A 26,243-nucleotide genomic window follows, 5' to 3' on the forward strand; every position below is an offset into this window, starting at 1 on the left:
GATATACTGCATCCATAACTAGATAACAGGTATACTACAACTAGATAACAGGTATACTACAACTAGATAACAGGTATACTACAACTAGATAACAGATATACTGCTACTAGATAACAGATATACTACAACTAGATAACAGGTATACTACTACTAGATAACAGATATACTACATCCATAACTAGATAACAGATATACTACAACTAGATAACAGGTATACTACAACTAGATAACAGATATACTACAACTAGATAACAGATATACTACAACTAGATAACAGATATACTACAACTAGATAACAGGTATACTACAACTAGATAACAGATATACTACTACTAGATAACAGATATACTACAACTAGATAACAGATATACTACACCCATAACTAGATAACAGATATACTACATCTATAACTAGATAACAGATATACTACAACTAGATAACAGATATACTACAACTAGATAACAGGTATACTACAACTAGATAACAGATATACTACTACTAGATAACAGATATACTACAACTAGATAACAGATATACTACATCCATAACTAGATAACAGATATACTACATCCATAACTAGATAACAGATATACTACAACTAGATAACAGATATACTGCATCCATAACTAGATAACAGGTATACTACAACTAGATAACAGGTATACTACAACTAGATAACAGATATACTACAACTAGATAACAGATATACTACATCCATAACTAGATAACAGATATACTACAACTAGATAACAGATATACTACTACTAGATAACAGATATACTACATCCATAACTAGATAACAGATATACTGCATCCATAACTAGATAACAGATATACTACAACTAGATAACAGATATACTACATCCATAACTAGATAACAGGTATACTACAACTAGATAACAGATATACTACAACTAGATAACAGATATACTAGATAACAGATATACTGCAACTAGATAACAGATATACTACATCTAGATAACAGGTATACTACAACTAGATAACAGATATACTACAACTAGATAACAGATATACTACAACTAGATAACAGATATACTACAACTAGATAACAGGTATACTACAACTAGATAACAGATATACTACAACTAGATAACAGATATACTACATCTATAACTAGATAACAGGTATACTGCAACTAGATAACAGATATACTACAACTAGATAACAGATATACTACAACTAGATAACAGATATACTGCATCCATAACTAGATAACAGATATACTACAACTAGATAACAGGTATACTACTACTAGATAACAGATATACTGCATCCATAACTAGATAACAGATATACTACATCCATAACTAGATAACAGGTATACTGCATCCATAACTAGATAACAGATATACTACAACTAGATAACAGGTATACTACATCCATAACTAGATAACAGGTATACTACAACTAGATAACAGGTATACTACAACTAGATAACAGATATACTGCATCCATAACTAGATAACAGATATACTACAACTAGATAACAGGTATACTACAACTAGATAACAGGTATACTACAACTAGATAACAGGTATACTACAACTAGATAACAGATATACTGCATCCATAACTAGATAACAGGTATACTACAACTAGATAACAGGTATACTACATCCATAACTAGATAACAGATATACTACAACTAGATAACAGGTATACTACAACTAGATAACAGGTATACTACTACTAGATAACAGATATACTGCATCCATAACTAGATAACAGATATACTACAACTAGATAACAGGTATACTACAACTAGATAACAGATATACTACAACTAGATAACAGATATACTGCATCCATAACTAGATAACAGGTATACTACAACTAGATAACAGGTATACTACATCCATAACTAGATAACAGATATACTACAACTAGATAACAGGTATACTACATCCATAACTAGATAACAGATATACTACAACTAGATAACAGATATACTACAACTAGATAACAGATATACTACAACTAGATAACAGGTATACTACAACTAGATAACAGATATACTGCAACTAGATAACAGGTATACTACAACTAGATAACAGGTATACTACAACTAGATAACAGGTATACTACATCTAGATAACAGGTATACTACAACTAGATAACAGATATACTACAACTAGATAACAGGTATACTACAACTAGATAACAGATATACTACAACTAGATAACAGATATACTAGATAACAGATATACTGCAACTAGATAACAGGTATACTACAACTAGATAACAGATATACTACAACTAGATAACAGATATACTACAACTAGATAACAGATATACTACAACTAGATAACAGATATACTACATCTAGATAACAGATATACTACATCTAGATAACAGATATACTACAACTAGATAACAGATATACTGCAACTAGATAACAGATATACTGCATCTAGATAACAGGTATACTGCAACTAGATAACAGATATACTACAACTAGATAACAGATATACTAGATAACAGATATACTGCAACTAGATAACAGGTATACTGCAACTAGATAACAGATATACTACAACTAGATAACAGATATACTACAACTAGATAACAGATATACTAGATAACAGGTATACTGCAACTAGATAACAGGTATACTGCAACTAGATAACAGATATACTACAACTAGATAACAGATATACTAGATAACAGATATACTACAACTAGATAACAGATATACTACAACTAGATAACAGATATACTAGATAACAGATATACTGCAACTAGATAACAGATATACTACTACTAGATAACAGATATACTACAACTAGATAACAGATATACTACATCCATAACTAGATAACAGATATACTACATCCATAACTAGATAACAGATATACTACAACTAGATAACAGATATACTGCATCCATAACTAGATAACAGGTATACTACAACTAGATAACAGGTATACTACAACTAGATAACAGATATACTACAACTAGATAACAGATATACTACATCCATAACTAGATAACAGATATACTACAACTAGATAACAGATATACTACTACTAGATAACAGATATACTACATCCATAACTAGATAACAGATATACTGCATCCATAACTAGATAACAGATATACTACATCCATAACTAGATAACAGATATACTACATCCATAACTAGATAACAGATATACTACAACTAGATAACAGATATACTGCATCCATAACTAGATAACAGGTATACTACAACTAGATAACAGGTATACTACAACTAGATAACAGATATACTACAACTAGATAACAGATATACTACATCCATAACTAGATAACAGATATACTACAACTAGATAACAGATATACTACTACTAGATAACAGATATACTACATCCATAACTAGATAACAGATATACTGCATCCATAACTAGATAACAGATATACTACAACTAGATAACAGATATACTACATCCATAACTAGATAACAGATATACTACAACTAGATAACAGATATACTAGATAACAGATATACTGCAACTAGATAACAGATATACTACATCTAGATAACAGGTATACTACAACTAGATAACAGATATACTACAACTAGATAACAGATATACTACAACTAGATAACAGATATACTACAACTAGATAACAGGTATACTACAACTAGATAACAGGTATACTACAACTAGATAACAGATATACTACAACTAGATAACAGATATACTACATCTATAACTAGATAACAGGTATACTGCAACTAGATAACAGATATACTACAACTAGATAACAGATATACTACAACTAGATAACAGATATACTGCATCCATAACTAGATAACAGATATACTACAACTAGATAACAGGTATACTACTACTAGATAACAGATATACTGCATCCATAACTAGATAACAGATATACTACATCCATAACTAGATAACAGGTATACTGCATCCATAACTAGATAACAGATATACTACAACTAGATAACAGGTATACTACATCCATAACTAGATAACAGGTATACTACAACTAGATAACAGGTATACTACAACTAGATAACAGATATACTGCATCCATAACTAGATAACAGATATACTACAACTAGATAACAGGTATACTACAACTAGATAACAGGTATACTACAACTAGATAACAGGTATACTACAACTAGATAACAGATATACTGCATCCATAACTAGATAACAGGTATACTACAACTAGATAACAGGTATACTACATCCATAACTAGATAACAGATATACTACAACTAGATAACAGGTATACTACAACTAGATAACAGGTATACTACTACTAGATAACAGATATACTGCATCCATAACTAGATAACAGATATACTACAACTAGATAACAGGTATACTACAACTAGATAACAGATATACTACAACTAGATAACAGATATACTGCATCCATAACTAGATAACAGGTATACTACAACTAGATAACAGGTATACTACATCCATAACTAGATAACAGATATACTACAACTAGATAACAGGTATACTACATCCATAACTAGATAACAGATATACTACAACTAGATAACAGATATACTACAACTAGATAACAGATATACTACAACTAGATAACAGGTATACTACAACTAGATAACAGATATACTGCAACTAGATAACAGGTATACTACAACTAGATAACAGGTATACTACAACTAGATAACAGGTATACTACATCTAGATAACAGGTATACTACAACTAGATAACAGATATACTACAACTAGATAACAGGTATACTACAACTAGATAACAGATATACTACAACTAGATAACAGATATACTAGATAACAGATATACTGCAACTAGATAACAGGTATACTACAACTAGATAACAGATATACTACAACTAGATAACAGATATACTACAACTAGATAACAGATATACTACATCTAGATAACAGATATACTACATCTAGATAACAGATATACTACAACTAGATAACAGATATACTGCAACTAGATAACAGATATACTGCATCTAGATAACAGGTATACTGCAACTAGATAACAGATATACTACAACTAGATAACAGATATACTACAACTAGATAACAGATATACTAGATAACAGATATACTGCAACTAGATAACAGGTATACTGCAACTAGATAACAGATATACTACAACTAGATAACAGATATACTACAACTAGATAACAGATATACTAGATAACAGATATACTGCAACTAGATAACAGGTATACTGCAACTAGATAACAGATATACTACAACTAGATAACAGATATACTAGATAACAGATATACTACAACTAGATAACAGATATACTACAACTAGATAACAGATATACTAGATAACAGATATACTAGATAACAGATATACTGCAACTAGATAACAGATATACTACAACTAGATAACAGATATACTACAACTAGATAACAGATATACTACAACTAGATAACAGATATACTGCAACTAGATAACAGATATACTACAACTAGATAACAGATATACTACAACTAGATAACAGATATACTAGATAACAGATATACTGCAACTAGATAACAGGGATACTGCAACTAGATAACAGATATACTACAACTAGATAACATATATACTACAACTAGATAACAGATATACTACAACTAGATAACAGATATACTAGATAACAGATATACTGCAACTAGATAACAGATATACTACAACTAGATAACAGATATACTACAACTAGATAACAGATATACTACATCCATAACTAGATAACAGATATACTACTACTAGATAACAGATATACTACTACTAGATAACAGATATACTACATCTATAACTAGATAACAGATATACTACTACTAGATAACAGATATACTACATCTATAACTAGATAACAGATATACTACTACTAGATAACAGATATACTACATCTATAACTAGATAACAGATATACTACTACTAGATAACAGATATACTACAACTAGATAACAGATATACTACATCTAGATAACAGATATACTACAACTAGATAACAGATATACTACATCCATAACTAGATAACAGATATACTACAACTAGATAACAGATATACTACAACTAGATAACAGGTATACTGCAACTAGATAACAGATATACTACAACTAGATAACAGGTATACTACATCCATAACTAGATAACAGGTATACTACATCCATAACTAGATAACAGGTATACTACAACTAGATAACAGATATACTACAACTAGATAACAGATATACTACAACTAGATAACAGATATACTACAACTAGATAACAGATATACTACAACTAGATAACAGATATACTACAACTAGATAACAGATATACTGCATCCATAACTAGATAACAGATATACTACAACTAGATAACAGATATACTACAACTAGATAACAGATATACTACAACTAGATAACAGATATACTACAACTATATAACAGGTATACTACAACTAGATAACAGATATACTACATCTAGATAACAGATATACTGCATCCATAACTAGATAACAGGTATACTACAACTAGATAACAGATATACTACAACTAGATAACAGATATACTACATCCATAACTAGATAACAGATATACTACAACTAGATAACAGATATACTGCATCCATAACTAGATAACAGATATACTGCATCCATAACTAGATAACAGATATACTACATCCATAACTAGATAACAGATATACTACAACTAGATAACAGATATACTACAACTAGATAACAGATATACTACAACTAGATAACAGATATACTACAACTAGATAACAGATATACTACAACTAGATAACAGATATACTACATCTAGATAACAGATATACTACATCTAGATAACAGATATACTGCAACTAGATAACAGATATACTGCATCTAGATAACAGATATACTACAACTAGATAACAGATATACTACATCTATAACTAGATAACAGATATACTACATCCATAACTAGATAACAGATATACTACAACTAGATAACAGATATACTGCAACTAGATAACAGATATACTGCAACTAGATAACAGATATACTACAACTAGATAACAGGTATACTGCATCTAGATAACAGGTATACTACATCTATAACTAGATAACAGATATACTACATCCATAACTAGATAACAGATATACTGCATCTAGATAACAGATATACTACAACTAGATAACAGGTATACTACAACTAGATAACAGGTATACTACAACTAGATAACAGATATACTACAACTAGATAACAGGTATACTACAACTAGATAACAGATATACTGCAACTAGATAACAGATATACTACAACTAGATAACAGATATACTACAACTAGATAACAGATATACTACAACTAGATAACAGGTATACTACAACTAGATAACAGATATACTACTACTAGATAACAGATATACTACAACTAGATAACAGATATACTACACCCATAACTAGATAACAGATATACTACATCTATAACTAGATAACAGATATACTACAACTAGATAACAGATATACTACAACTAGATAACAGGTATACTACAACTAGATAACAGATATACTACTACTAGATAACAGATATACTACAACTAGATAACAGATATACTACTACTAGATAACAGATATACTACAACTAGATAACAGATATACTACATCCATAACTAGATAACAGATATACTACATCCATAACTAGATAACAGATATACTACAACTAGATAACAGATATACTGCATCCATAACTAGATAACAGGTATACTACAACTAGATAACAGGTATACTACAACTAGATAACAGATATACTACAACTAGATAACAGATATACTACATCCATAACTAGATAACAGATATACTACAACTAGATAACAGATATACTACTACTAGATAACAGATATACTACATCCATAACTAGATAACAGATATACTGCATCCATAACTAGATAACAGATATACTACAACTAGATAACAGATATACTACATCCATAACTAGATAACAGGTATACTACAACTAGATAACAGATATACTACAACTAGATAACAGATATACTAGATAACAGATATACTGCAACTAGATAACAGATATACTACATCTAGATAACAGGTATACTACAACTAGATAACAGATATACTACAACTAGATAACAGATATACTACAACTAGATAACAGATATACTACAACTAGATAACAGGTATACTACAACTAGATAACAGATATACTACAACTAGATAACAGATATACTACATCTATAACTAGATAACAGGTATACTGCAACTAGATAACAGATATACTACAACTAGATAACAGATATACTACAACTAGATAACAGATATACTGCATCCATAACTAGATAACAGATATACTACAACTAGATAACAGGTATACTACTACTAGATAACAGATATACTGCATCCATAACTAGATAACAGATATACTACATCCATAACTAGATAACAGGTATACTGCATCCATAACTAGATAACAGATATACTACAACTAGATAACAGGTATACTACATCCATAACTAGATAACAGGTATACTACAACTAGATAACAGGTATACTACAACTAGATAACAGATATACTGCATCCATAACTAGATAACAGATATACTACAACTAGATAACAGGTATACTACAACTAGATAACAGGTATACTACAACTAGATAACAGGTATACTACAACTAGATAACAGATATACTGCATCCATAACTAGATAACAGGTATACTACAACTAGATAACAGGTATACTACATCCATAACTAGATAACAGATATACTACAACTAGATAACAGGTATACTACAACTAGATAACAGGTATACTACTACTAGATAACAGATATACTGCATCCATAACTAGATAACAGATATACTACAACTAGATAACAGGTATACTACAACTAGATAACAGATATACTACAACTAGATAACAGATATACTGCATCCATAACTAGATAACAGGTATACTACAACTAGATAACAGGTATACTACATCCATAACTAGATAACAGATATACTACAACTAGATAACAGGTATACTACATCCATAACTAGATAACAGATATACTACAACTAGATAACAGATATACTACAACTAGATAACAGATATACTACAACTAGATAACAGGTATACTACAACTAGATAACAGATATACTGCAACTAGATAACAGGTATACTACAACTAGATAACAGGTATACTACAACTAGATAACAGGTATACTACATCTAGATAACAGGTATACTACAACTAGATAACAGATATACTACAACTAGATAACAGGTATACTACAACTAGATAACAGATATACTACAACTAGATAACAGATATACTAGATAACAGATATACTGCAACTAGATAACAGGTATACTACAACTAGATAACAGATATACTACAACTAGATAACAGATATACTACAACTAGATAACAGATATACTACATCTAGATAACAGATATACTACATCTAGATAACAGATATACTACAACTAGATAACAGATATACTGCAACTAGATAACAGATATACTGCATCTAGATAACAGGTATACTGCAACTAGATAACAGATATACTACAACTAGATAACAGATATACTACAACTAGATAACAGATATACTAGATAACAGATATACTGCAACTAGATAACAGGTATACTGCAACTAGATAACAGATATACTACAACTAGATAACAGATATACTACAACTAGATAACAGATATACTAGATAACAGATATACTGCAACTAGATAACAGGTATACTGCAACTAGATAACAGATATACTACAACTAGATAACAGATATACTAGATAACAGATATACTACAACTAGATAACAGATATACTACAACTAGATAACAGATATACTAGATAACAGATATACTGCAACTAGATAACAGGTATACTGCAACTAGATAACAGATATACTACAACTAGATAACAGATATACTACAACTAGATAACAGATATACTACAACTAGATAACAGATATACTGCAACTAGATAACAGATATACTACAACTAGATAACAGATATACTACAACTAGATAACAGATATACTAGATAACAGATATACTGCAACTAGATAACAGGGATACTGCAACTAGATAACAGATATACTACAACTAGATAACAGATATACTACAACTAGATAACAGATATACTACAACTAGATAACAGATATACTAGATAACAGATATACTGCAACTAGATAACAGGTATACTGCAACTAGATAACAGATATACTACAACTAGATAACAGATATACTAGATAACAGATATACTGCAACTAGATAACAGATATACTACAACTAGATAACAGATATACTACAACTAGATAACAGATATACTACATCCATAACTAGATAACAGATATACTACTACTAGATAACAGATATACTACTACTAGATAACAGATATACTACATCTATAACTAGATAACAGATATACTACTACTAGATAACAGATATACTACATCTATAACTAGATAACAGATATACTACTACTAGATAACAGATATACTACATCTATAACTAGATAACAGATATACTACTACTAGATAACAGATATACTACAACTAGATAACAGATATACTACATCTAGATAACAGATATACTACAACTAGATAACAGATATACTACATCCATAACTAGATAACAGATATACTACAACTAGATAACAGATATACTACAACTAGATAACAGGTATACTGCAACTAGATAACAGATATACTACAACTAGATAACAGGTATACTACATCCATAACTAGATAACAGGTATACTACATCCATAACTAGATAACAGGTATACTACAACTAGATAACAGATATACTACAACTAGATAACAGATATACTACAACTAGATAACAGATATACTACAACTAGATAACAGATATACTACAACTAGATAACAGATATACTACAACTAGATAACAGATATACTGCATCCATAACTAGATAACAGATATACTACAACTAGATAACAGATATACTACAACTAGATAACAGATATACTACAACTAGATAACAGATATACTACAACTATATAACAGGTATACTACAACTAGATAACAGATATACTACATCTAGATAACAGATATACTGCATCCATAACTAGATAACAGGTATACTACAACTAGATAACAGATATACTACATCTAGATAACAGATATACTACATCCATAACTAGATAACAGATATACTACAACTAGATAACAGATATACTGCATCCATAACTAGATAACAGATATACTGCATCCATAACTAGATAACAGATATACTACATCCATAACTAGATAACAGATATACTACAACTAGATAACAGATATACTACAACTAGATAACAGATATACTACAACTAGATAACAGATATACTACAACTAGATAACAGATATACTACAACTAGATAACAGGTATACTACATCTAGATAACAGATATACTACATCTAGATAACAGATATACTGCAACTAGATAACAGATATACTGCATCTAGATAACAGATATACTACAACTAGATAACAGATATACTACATCTATAACTAGATAACAGATATACTACATCCATAACTAGATAACAGATATACTACAACTAGATAACAGATATACTGCAACTAGATAACAGATATACTGCAACTAGATAACAGATATACTACAACTAGATAACAGGTATACTGCATCTAGATAACAGGTATACTACATCTATAACTAGATAACAGATATACTACATCCATAACTAGATAACAGATATACTGCATCTAGATAACAGATATACTACAACTAGATAACAGGTATACTACAACTAGATAACAGGTATACTACAACTAGATAACAGATATACTACAACTAGATAACAGGTATACTACAACTAGATAACAGATATACTGCAACTAGATAACAGATATACTACAACTAGATAACAGGTATACTGCATCTAGATAACAGGTATACTACATCTATAACTAGATAACAGATATACTACATCCATAACTAGATAACAGATATACTGCATCTAGATAACAGATATACTACAACTAGATAACAGGTATACTACAACTAGATAACAGGTATACTACAACTAGATAACAGATATACTACATCCATAACTAGATAACAGATATACTACTACTAGATAACAGATATACTACAACTAGATAACAGATATACTACATCTAGATAACAGATATACTACAACTAGATAACAGATATACTACAACTAGATAACAGGTATACTACATCTATAACTAGATAACAGATATACTACTACTAGATAACAGATATACTACAACTAGATAACAGATATACTACATCTAGATAACAGATATACTACAACTAGATAACAGATATACTACATCCATAACTAGATAACAGATATACTACAACTAGATAACAGATATACTACAACTAGATAACAGATATACTACAACTAGATAACAGATATACTACATCCATAACTAGATAACAGGTATACTACATCCATAACTAGATAACAGATATACTGCATCTATAACTAGATAACAGATATACTACAACTAGATAACAGGTATACTACAACTAGATAACAGATATACTACTACTAGATAACAGATATACTACAACTAGATAACAGATATACTACAACTAGATAACAGGTATACTACAACTAGATAACAGATATACTACAACTAGATAACAGGTATACTACAACTAGATAACAGATATACTGCAACTAGATAACAGATATACTACAACTAGATAACAGATATACTACATCCATAACTAGATAACAGATATACTGCAACTAGATAACAGATATACTACTACTAGATAACAGATATACTACATCCATAACTAGATAACAGATATACTACAACTAGATAACAGGTATACTACAACTAGATAACAGATATACTGCAACTAGATAACAGATATACTACAACTAGATAACAGGTATACTACATCTAGATAACAGGTATACTAGATAACAGATATACTACAACTAGATAACAGATATACTACAACTAGATAACAGATATACTGCAACTAGATAACAGGTATACTACAACTAGATAACAGATATACTGCAACTAGATAACAGATATACTACTACTAGATAACAGATATACTACAACTAGATAACAGATATACTACATCTAGATAACAGATATACTACAACTAGATAACAGATATACTACATCCATAACTAGATAACAGATATACTACTACTAGATAACAGATATACTACTACTAGATAACAGATATACTACAACTAGATAACAGATATACTACTACTAGATAACAGATATACTACAACTAGATAACAGATATACTACAACTAGATAACAGATATACTACAACTAGATAACAGATATACTACAACTAGATAACAGATATACTACAACTAGATAACAGATATACTACAACTAGATAACAGATATACTACAACTAGATAACAGATATACTACAACTAGATAACAGATATACTACATCCATAACTAGATAACAGATATACTACATCTAGATAACAGATATACTGCAACTAGATAACAGATATACTACAACTAGATAACAGGTATACTACAACTAGATAACAGATATACTACAACTAGATAACAGATATACTACAACTAGATAACAGATATACTACAACTAGATAACAGATATACTACAACTAGATAACAGATATACTACATCCATAACTAGATAACAGATATACTACAACTAGATAACAGGTATACTACATCCATAACTAGATAACAGATATACTACATCTAGATAACAGGTATACTGCATCCATAACTAGATAACAGATATACTACAACTAGATAACAGATATACTACATCTATAACTAGATAACAGATATACTACATCTAGATAACAGGTATACTACAACTAGATAACAGATATACTACAACTAGATAACAGATATACTACAACTAGATAACAGATATACTGCAACTAGATAACAGATATACTACAACTAGATAACAGGTATACTGCATCCATAACTAGATAACAGATATACTACAACTAGATAACAGATATACTACATCTATAACTAGATAACAGATATACTGCAACTAGATAACAGATATACTGCAACTAGATAACAGATATACTACAACTAGATAACAGATATACTACAACTAGATAACAGATATACTACAACTAGATAACAGATATACTACATCCATAACTAGATAACAGATATACTACATCCATAACTAGATAACAGATATACTACAACTAGATAACAGATATACTACAACTAGATAACAGATATACTACAACTAGATAACAGGTATACTACAACTAGATAACAGATATACTACAACTAGATAACAGGTATACTACATCTAGATAACAGATATACTACAACTAGATAACAGATATACTAGATAACAGATATACTACAACTAGATAACAGGTATACTACAACTAGATAACAGATATACTACAACTAGATAACAGGTATACTACAACTAGATAACAGATATACTACAACTAGATAACAGGTATACTGCAACTAGATAACAGGTATACTACAACTAGATAACAGATATACTACAACTAGATAACAGGTATACTGCAACTAGATAACAGATATACTACATCCATAACTAGATAACAGATATACTACAACTAGATAACAGATATACTACATCTATAACTAGATAACAGATATACTACAACTAGATAACAGATATACTACAACTATAACTAGATAACAGATATACTACATCCATAACTAGATAACAGATATACTACATCCATAACTAGATAACAGATATACTACAACTAGATAACAGATATACTACATCTATAACTAGATAACAGATATACTACATCTAGATAACAGGTATACTACAACTAGATAACAGGTATACTACAACTAGATAACAGATATACTACAACTAGATAACAGATATACTGCAACTAGATAACAGGTATACTACAACTAGATAACAGATATACTACATCTATAACTAGATAACAGGTATACTACAACTAGATAACAGATATACTACATCTATAACTAGATAACAGATATACTACAACTAGATAACAGATATACTACAACTAGATAACAGATATACTGCAACTAGATAACAGATATACTACATCTATAACTAGATAACAGGTATACTGCAACTAGATAACAGGTATACTACAACTAGATAACAGATTTACTACATCCATAACTAGATAACAGGTATACTACATCTAGATAACAGATATACTACAACTAGATAACAGGTATACTACAACTAGATAACAGATATACTAGATAACAGATATACTACAACTAGATAACAGGTATACTACATCTACAACTAGATAACAGATATACTACAACTAGATAACAGATATACTACAACTAGATAACAGGTATACTACAACTAGATAACAGGTATACTACAACTAGATAACAGATATACTACAACTAGATAACAGATATACTACAACTAGATAACAGATATACTACAACTAGATAACAGGTATACTACATCTAGATAACAGATATACTGCATCCATAACTAGATAACAGATATACTACTACTAGATAACAGATATACTGCTACTAGATAACAGGTATACTACAACTAGATAACAGGTATACTACAACTAGATAACAGATATACTGCTACTAGATAACAGATATACTGCTACTAGATAACAGATATACTGCTACTAGATAACAGATATACTGCTACTAGATAACAGGTATACTACAACTAGATAACAGATATACTACAACTAGATAACAGGTATACTACTACTAGATAACAGATATACTACAACTAGATAACAGATATACTACAACTAGATAACAGATATACTACAACTAGATAACAGGTATACTACAACTAGATAACAGATATACTACATCTAGATAACAGATATACTACAACTAGATAACAGATATACTACAACTAGATAACAGATATACTACTACTAGATAACAGATATACTACATCTAGATAACAGATATACTGCATCTAGATAACAGATATACTGCATCTAGATAACAGATATACTACATCTAGATAACAGATATACTACATCTAGATAACAGATATACTGCATCCATAACTAGATAACAGATATACTACAACTAGATAACAGATATACTACATCTAGATAACAGATATACTGCATCTAGATAACAGATATACTACATCTAGATAACAGATATACTACTACTAGATAACAGATATACTACAACTAGATAACAGATATACTACATCTAGATAACAGATATACTGCATCTAGATAACAGATATACTACATCTAGATAACAGATATACTACTACTAGATAACAGATATACTACAACTAGATAACAGATATACTGCATCCATAACTAGATAACAGATATACTACTACTAGATAACAGATATACTACAACTAGATAACAGATATACTACAACTAGATAACAGGTATACTACATCCATAACTAGATAACAGATATACTACATCTAGATAACAGATATACTGCATCTAGATAACAGATATACTGCATCTAGATAACAGATATACTACATCTAGATAACAGATATACTACATCTAGATAACAGATATACTACATCTAGATAACAGATATACTGCATCTAGATAACAGATATACTACATCTAGATAACAGATATACTACTACTAGATAACAGATATACTACAACTAGATAACAGATATACTACATCTAGATAACAGATATACTGCATCTAGATAACAGATATACTACATCTAGATAACAGATATACTACTACTAGATAACAGATATACTACAACTAGATAACAGATATACTGCATCCATAACTAGATAACAGATATACTACTACTAGATAACAGATATACTACAACTAGATAACAGATATACTACAACTAGATAACAGGTATACTACATCCATAACTAGATAACAGATATACTACATCCATAACTAGATAACAGGTATACTACAACTAGATAACAGATATACTACAACTAGATAACAGATATACTACAACTAGATAACAGATATACTACATCCATAACTAGATAACAGATATACTACAACTAGATAACAGGTATACTACAACTAGATAACAGGTATACTACAACTAGATAACAGATATACTACAACTAGATAACAGGTATACTACAACTAGATAACAGATATACTACAACTAGATAACAGATATACTACAACTAGATAACAGGTATACTACAACTAGATAACAGATATACTACAACTAGATAACAGGTATACTACAACTAGATAACAGATATACTACATCCATAACTAGATAACAGGTATACTACAACTAGATAACAGGTATACTACAACTAGATAACAGATATACTACATCCATAACTAGATAACAGATATACTACAACTAGATAACAGATATACTACAACTAGATAACAGATATACTGCATCCATAACTAGATAACAGATATACTGCATCTATAACTAGATAACAGATATACTACAACTAGATAACAGGTATACTACAACTAGATAACAGGTATACTACAACTAGATAACAGATATACTACAACTAGATAACAGATATACTACAACTAGATAACAGATATACTACAACTAGATAACAGATATACTACAACTAGATAACAGATATACTACAACTAGATAACAGGTATACTGCAACTAGATAACAGATATACTACATCCATAACTAGATAACAGGTATACTACAACTAGATAACAGGTATACTACAACTAGATAACAGATATACTACAACTAGATAACAGATATACTACAACTAGATAACAGATATACTACAACTAGATAACAGATATACTACAACTAGATAACAGATATACTACATCCATAACTAGATAACAGATATACTACATCTAGATAACAGGTATACTACAACTAGATAACAGGTATACTACAACTAGATAACAGATATACTACAACTAGATAACAGATATACTACAACTAGATAACAGATATACTACAACTAGATAACAGGTATACTACATCTAGATAACAGATATACTGCATCCATAACTAGATAACAGATATACTACATCTAGATAACAGATATACTGCATCCATAACTAGATAACAGATATACTACAACTAGATAACAGATATACTACAACTAGATAACAGGTATACTACAACTAGATAACAGATATACTATAACTAGATAACAGATATACTACATCCACAACTAGATAACAGATATACTACAACTAGATAACAGATATACTACAACTAGATAACAGGTATACTACAACTAGATAACAGATATACTATAACTAGATAACAGATATACTACATCCATAACTAGATAACAGATATACTATAACTAGATAACAGATATACTACATCTATAACTAGATAACAGATATACTGCAACTAGATAACAGGTATACTACAACTAGATAACAGATATACTACATCTAGATAACAGATATACTACAACTAGATAACAGATATACTACAACTAGATAACAGATATACTACTACTAGATAACAGATATACTACATCTAGATAACAGATATACTGCATCTAGATAACAGATATACTGCATCTAGATAACAGATATACTACATCTAGATAACAGATATACTACATCTAGATAACAGATATACTACAACTAGATAACAGGTATACTACAACTAGATAACAGATATACTGCAACTAGATAACAGATATACTACATCCATAACTAGATAACAGATATACTGCATCTAGATAACAGATATACTACAACTAGATAACAGATATACTACTACTAGATAACAGATATACTACAACTAGATAACAGGTATACTACAACTAGATAACAGATATACTACTACTAGATAACAGATATACTACAACTAGATAACAGATATACTACATCCATAACTAGATAACAGATATACTACAACTAGATAACAGATATACTACAACTAGATAACAGATATACTGCATCCATAACTAGATAACAGATATACTGCATCCATAACTAGATAACAGATATACTGCATCCATAACTAGATAACAGATATACTACATCCATAACTAGATAACAGATATACTACATCCATAACTAGATAACAGATATACTACATCTATAACTAGATAACAGATATACTACAACTAGATAACAGATATACTACAACTAGATAACAGGTATACTACATCTAGATAACAGATATACTACATCTATAACTAGATAACAGATATACTACATCTAGATAACATATATACTACAACTAGATAACAGGTATACTACAACTAGATAACAGATATACTATAACTAGATAACAGATATACTACAACTAGATAACAGATATACTACTACTAGATAACAGATATACTACAACTAGATAACAGATATACTACAACTAGATAACAGATATACTACAACTAGATAACAGATATACTACATTCATAACTAGATAACAGATATACTACAACTAGATAACAGGTATACTACAACTAGATAACAGATATACTACATCTAGATAACAGGTATACTGCTACTAGATAACAGGTATACTACAACTAGATAACAGATATACTACAACTAGATAACAGGTATACTACAACTAGATAACAGGTATACTACAACTAGATAACAGGTATACTACAACTAGATAACAGGTATACTACTACTAGATAACAGGTATACTACAACTAGATAACAGATATACTGCATCCATAACTAGATAACAGGTATACTACAACTAGATAACAGGTATACTACAACTAGATAACAGATATACTAGATAACAGATATACTACAACTAGATAACAGATATACTACAACTAGATAACAGATATACTACATCTAGATAACAGGTATACTACAACTAGATAACAGATATACTACAACTAGATAACAGATATACTACAACTAGATAACAGATATACTACAACTAGATAACAGATATACTACAACTAGATAACAGGTATACTACAACTAGATAACAGATATACTACAACTAGATAACAGGTATACTACAACTAGATAACAGATATACTACAACTAGATAACAGGTATACTACAACTAGATAACAGGTATACTGCATCTAGATAACAGATATACTGCATCCATAACTAGATAACAGATATACTACAACTAGATAACAGGTATACTACAACTAGATAACAGATATACTACAACTAGATAACAGGTATACTACAACTAGATAACAGGTATACTACAACTAGATAACAGATATACTACATCTAGATAACAGATATACTACATCCATAACTAGATAACAGGTATACTACAACTAGATAACAGGTATACTACAACTAGATAACAGATATACTACAACTAGATAACAGGTATACTACAACTAGATAACAGGTATACTACAACTAGATAACAGGTATACTACAACTAGATAACAGGTATACTACAACTAGATAACAGGTATACTACAACTAGATAACAGATATACTACTACTAGATAACAGATATACTACATCCATAACTAGATAACAGATATACTACAACTAGATAACAGATATACTACAACTAGATAACAGATATACTACTACTAGATAACAGATATACTACATCCATAACTAGATAACAGATATACTACAACTAGATAACAGATATACTAGATATTGGTGACCAATAGTCGTCTGCTTAGGGTTTCAACAACTGTAATAACTTATTTCTACAATCATCCACTTTACTAATGTGAAAAAAAACAAGACTACATTTGACTGTTGTTGCTTACTTGATTGTGTTATTAAGACAATAGACAAAGTTTGTTGAAGCTTTTAAAGATTCATTACAGACATAAAAATCATGAGCATCACCTTTTAGCTCATATAAACAGTGTGTTTCTGCAGTTGTGGGCCTTTAACCATCTGTCTGACATTGTTGTTCACACAGGAGAGAGACTTGACTATCGTGGATCCTCTGGGGAGCCTCAACAACATCATGAAGCTGACGAGGCAGAGAAGAGTCTCTCCACATCAGAACACCTCAAGAAACAACAGCGGAAACCCACAGGAAAGAAACCTCACTGCTGCTCTGACTGTGGGAAGAGATTCACCTCTTCAACAGACCTTAAAAGACACCAGAGAATCCATACAGGAGATAAACCTTATACCTGTGATCGGTGTGGGAAGAGTTTTACTACATCTAGCCAGCTGACTATACACCAGAGAATACACACAGGAGAGAAACCTTACCACTGCTCTGACTGTGGAACGAGTTTTGTTTCTTCCCAATATTTAAAATCACACAAGAGAACACACACAATTGCGAAACCTTACCACTGCTCTGACTGTGGAAAGTGTTTTGTTTCGTCACAATATTTAAAATCCCACCAGAAAACACACACAGGAGAGAAGCCTTATAGCTGTGATCAATGTGGAAAGAGATTTAGTCACTCAAGCAACCTGATGGTACATTTGAGAACGCACACTGGAGAGAAATCTTATAGCTGTGATCAATGCGTGAAGAGTTTTACTTCATCTAGCCAGCTGAATATACACAAGAGAACACACACAGGAGATAAACCTTACCACTGCTCTGACTGTGGAAAGAGTTTTGTTTCGTCCCAATATTTAAAATCACACCAGAAAACACACAAAGGAGAGAAGCCTTATAGCTGTGATCAATGTGGGAGGAGTTTTACTCACTCAAGCAACATGATATCACACCAGAGAACACACACAGGAGAGAAATCTTGTGGCTGTAATCAATGTGGGAAGAGGTTTACTCAGCCAAACAGCCTGATAGCCCACCAGAGAACACACACAGGAGAGAAACCGTATAGCTGTGATCAATGTGGCAAGAATTACGCTGGTAAAAGAGCTCTGATTAAACATCAGAAAATACATGAAGGAGTTGTTTCATGATATCAATGAAATGATGTCACAATGTAGAATGTTTTAACATTGTAGTAGGAGTATTTAAATGATGTCACAATGTAGAACCCTAAATGTTTGTCCCCTGTTCTATTGATTTCAGCATGATATGGATATTAGCCTCAGGGGGAAAATCCAGGCTCTGAATTGAAATAGTATTTATGTGATTAACATAAACACAGATAAAGTGTTGCGTTTCACTTCCCTCGTTGGCGACCTACTTGAATCAAACTGCAACAAATTTTTCTACAAATTGACCTCTAAACACTGATGTACACGTTATTCCCACATTCCGTGGTGTGTTTGAGCTGTTTTAACAGGACATGCAACCTCATCTCCCCCCTCTTGCGCAATTGATTTCAAAATAATTCTGAGGACCCCTAAATTTAAATGCATCACTCCAAAATGTAGCTGACTGTCTTCTGCAGGTTGTCCTCTAACCAGTGAGGTGAAAGATATCTCCCATTTCCATGTTTTTTTGTTTTGTTGTTAGTTTCAACAGCACGTACAACCTGATTTCCACCCTAATTGATATCAGTGATTTATTGCTGCTTGTCAAAACAACAGCGTTTTTGGCGCTTGTGCAGTTTTATAAGATGCTCGTTTAAAAAAAATACAAGTAATGTGATTACTATTGTGGAACATGTTTGTAGATAGACATTTTATGTTGAGGTTTTCAATATATCACAAACTGTTTCTGCATATTGGTTATTGATTTTTACAAGTTAAAACTGTTTTGACATTGGGGCTATCCCACCTAGCAAAATGTTGTTGAAAAGACGTTGAAAATAATACGACGTCCAATCTACGTTGTTCGGTTGTTGAAAATACTTCTTTTTCAGGTTCAGGTTATTTCAATGACTTCAAAGCAACTCAATTTCAACTGACTTTCATTCTATGCAAATGGATGCAGTATAGAAAAATGGACTTGGACTAACTTATGAACAATTTTATTAAGAATGAACAGTTTTATTAACAATGAACAATTTTATTAACAATGAACAGTTTTATTAACAATGAACAATTTTATTAACAATGAACAGTTTTATTAACAATGAACAATTTTATTAACAATGAACAGTTTTATTAACAATGAACAGTTTTATTAACAATGAACAATTTTATTAACAATGAACAGTTTTATTAACAATGAACAATTTTATTAACAATGAACAGTTTTATTAACAATGAACAGTTTGATTAACAATGAACAATTTTATTAACAATGAACAGTTTTATTAACAATGAACAGTTTTATTAACAATGAACAATTTTATTAACAATGAACAGTTTTATTAACAATGAACAATTTTATTAACAATGAACAGTTTTTATTAACAATGAACAATTTTATTAACAATGAACAGTTTTATTAACAATGAACAGTTTTATTAACAATTAACTATTTTTTAAACAATCCTACATCACTCCAGTTTTTACACACAGTATTTCTTTACAACATTCAAATGCTAATTGTCTTTATTCCACTACTGAAGAAGCATGACTCAAATCACCTCATATTTCAAACATTCAGCCTGACAAAAGATACATGCTTTATTAGTCCATGCCTCACCATTAAGTGAATTTTTGCCAATATATATTAACAAAGGGGTGTATATTCGGTTTTGATTTTTTCATAATATTTCAATGTAATGTAACATTTAGTTATCACAATATTTTATGAGACTAACTGAATTTTGTTGGCACAATTATATTGTTTATTAACAATGTAGTAAAACAAGCTTGTATTTCTGGTTGGATATTACATTCTATTCTTACTATTTTAATCAATGTCATTTCCTTAGAATGCTCATTAGTCTTTCAGTTTGTTATTCTATATTTTTAATCCTCTCATATGTAACTCTGTGTTGTTGTATCAAACTGCTTTATCTTAGCCAGTTGTATTGGAGAACTTGTTCTCAACTGGTTAAATAAAAAATTAAAATATAAATCTGCGGCCTCAAATCAAATGTATTCATAAAGCCCTTTTTACATCAGCAGATGTCACAAAGTGCTGTACAGAAACCCAGCCTAAAGCAATGCAGATGTAGAAGCACAGTGGCTAGGAAAAACTCCCTAGAAAGGCAGGAACCTAGGAAGAAACCTAGAGAGGAACCAGGCTATGAGGGGTGGCCAGTCCCCTTCTGATTGTGCCGGGTGGATTTTATAAGAGTACATGGCCATTAAGGCCAGATCATTCTTCAAGATGTTCAAATGTTCATAGATGAACAGCAGGGTCAACAAATAATCACAGTGGTTGTAGAGGGTGCAACAGGTCAGCACCTCAGGAGTAAATGTCAGTTGGCTTTTCAAAGCCAAGCATTCTTTTATTTATTTTTAGCCCTTTTTCTCCCCAATTTAGTGATTTCCAATTGGTAGTTACAGTCTTGTCCCATCGCTGCAACTCCCGTACGGACTCGGGAGAGGTGAAGGTCGAGAGCCGTGCGTCCTCCGAAACACAACCCTGCCAAGCCTCACTGCTTCTTGACACAATGCACGTTTAACCCGGAAGCACGTTTAACCCGGAAGCCAGCTGCACCAATGTGTTGGAGAAAAAACCGTACACCTGGCGACCGTGTCAGCGTGCATGTGCCCAGCCCAACACAGGAGTCGCTGGAGAACAATGGGACAAGGACATCCCAGCCAGCCAAACCCTCCCCTAAACCGGATGAAGCTGGGCCAATTGTGTGTCGCCTCATGGGTGTCCCGGTCGCGTCCGGCTGCGGCACAACCCTGTATCGAACCAGTATCTGTAGTTAGCTGAGCCTTCTGAGGTCGAAACAACAGGTAAGGTAGAGAGAGGGTCGAAAACAGCAGGTCTGGGACAGGTAGCACGTTTGGTGAACAGTTCAGGGTTCCACAGTCGCAGCCAGAACAGTTGAAATTGGAGCAGCAGCACGACCAGGTGGACTGGGGACAGCCAGGAGTCATCAGGCCAGGTAGTCCTGAGGCATGGTCCTATGGCTCAGGTCCTCTTAAAGAGAGAGAAAGAGGAAGAGAGATGGATGGATTATAGGGAGCATACTAAAGATCTCACAGGACTCCAGAGAATTGTGTGACCTCTCACCTCTCTGGCTGTAGAAGTGTTCTTCCTAACCAGTCCCTCAACAGCTCTCTGACTGAGCTCCACCCTCACTGGGTCTTCAGAGGAGAGGAAGGCTGAGGAAGGCTGAGGAGGGATGGAAGGATGAATGGATCAATCAGTCAACAAGTCAGTAATATAAAGAGAGTGTTGATCATCTTAAATGTCCATCTCCCACCCATGGAGAGACTGTTATACTGTATCCAGGGTTGGGTAGGTTACTTTCTAAATGTAATCTGTTAGTTACTAGTTACCTGTCCAACATTGTAATCAGTAACATAACCTTTGGATTACCCAAACTCACTAATGTAATTTGATTACTTTCTCCTCAAGAGGTTCAAGTTAGTACCACAGTCATAAAATCTATAACCTTAACCATACTGCTAACCCTAATGCCTAACCTTAACCATACTGTTAACCCTAATGCCTAACCCTAACCTTAACCATACTGCTAACATTAATGCCTAACCTTAACCATACTGCTAACCCTAACCTTAACCATACTGCTAACCCTAACCTTAACTACACTGCCAACCCTTACCTTAACCATACTGCTAACCCTAATGCCTAACCTTAACCATACTGTTAACCCTAATGCCTAACCCTAACCTTAACCATACTGCTAACATTAATGCCTAACCTTAACTACACTGCTAACCCTAACCTTAACCACACTGCTAACCCTAATGCCTAACCCTTACCTTAACCATACTGCTAACCCTAATGCCTAACCCTTACCTTAACCATACTGCTAACCCTAATGCCTAACCCTTACCTTAACCATACTGCTAACCCTAATGCCTAACCCTTACCTTAACCATACTGCTAACCCTAATGCCTAACCCTTACCTTAACCATACTGCTAACCCTAATGCCTAACCCTTACCTTAACCATACTGCTAACCCTAATGCCTAACCTTAGATATTTGTTTTCACGATTTTTTTTACAACGTAGCGCATTTGTCCCTTCTCGCGGAAATCGATCAGTTCTGCGGAGCCATATCCAACAAAAGTGTCATACCTCTCGTGCTTCGCAGAGCAGCGCAGAGCTGTTGTGAAGAAAGTTGTCAAGGAAGTGAGTTTGTGTTTATACAGGAACTCCCCGCCCCCACCTATCTTAAACCAATCATGTCAATGCGGAGCTATACATGGCCTTCCGCATAGATACAAACATTTGAGAGGCACACAGCAAATGCGGAACGGAGCTCAATTTGGCCTCTGTATTCCTCCGGAGACTCCGCTTCCTTGACTAATTCCTTAACAACAGCTCTGCAATAAGTATGAAAACTTCGCCATGGTTTGCTGGACAAAACTTATGGGGGAAACAAATGCCGTTTTTGGATTTTTTTTTTAGATAAACACTGAAAATAAGGTCTGTAGTAAACAC

At 31.4% G+C, this 26,243-nt stretch overlaps 1 protein-coding gene across 1 annotated transcript in view; it reads left to right on the plus strand.

Annotated features, from left to right (window-relative positions):
• Positions 1 to 23,725, plus strand: part of LOC129839867 (zinc finger protein 664-like) — a 39,278-nt gene extending 15,553 nt beyond the window's left edge. Inside the window, exon 2 of the mRNA XM_055907564.1 lies at positions 20,792 to 23,725. Coding sequence (XP_055763539.1) covers positions 20,792 to 21,765 — 974 coding nt within the window. The 3' untranslated portion in view covers positions 21,766 to 23,725. The remainder of the gene's footprint in view (positions 1 to 20,791) is intronic.
• Positions 23,726 to 26,243: the final 2,518 nt, after the last annotated feature.

The sequence above is a fragment of the Salvelinus fontinalis genome, chromosome 40 (assembly GCF_029448725.1).
Source record: "Salvelinus fontinalis isolate EN_2023a chromosome 40, ASM2944872v1, whole genome shotgun sequence".
Classification (NCBI taxonomy): domain Eukaryota; kingdom Metazoa; phylum Chordata; class Actinopteri; order Salmoniformes; family Salmonidae; genus Salvelinus; species Salvelinus fontinalis.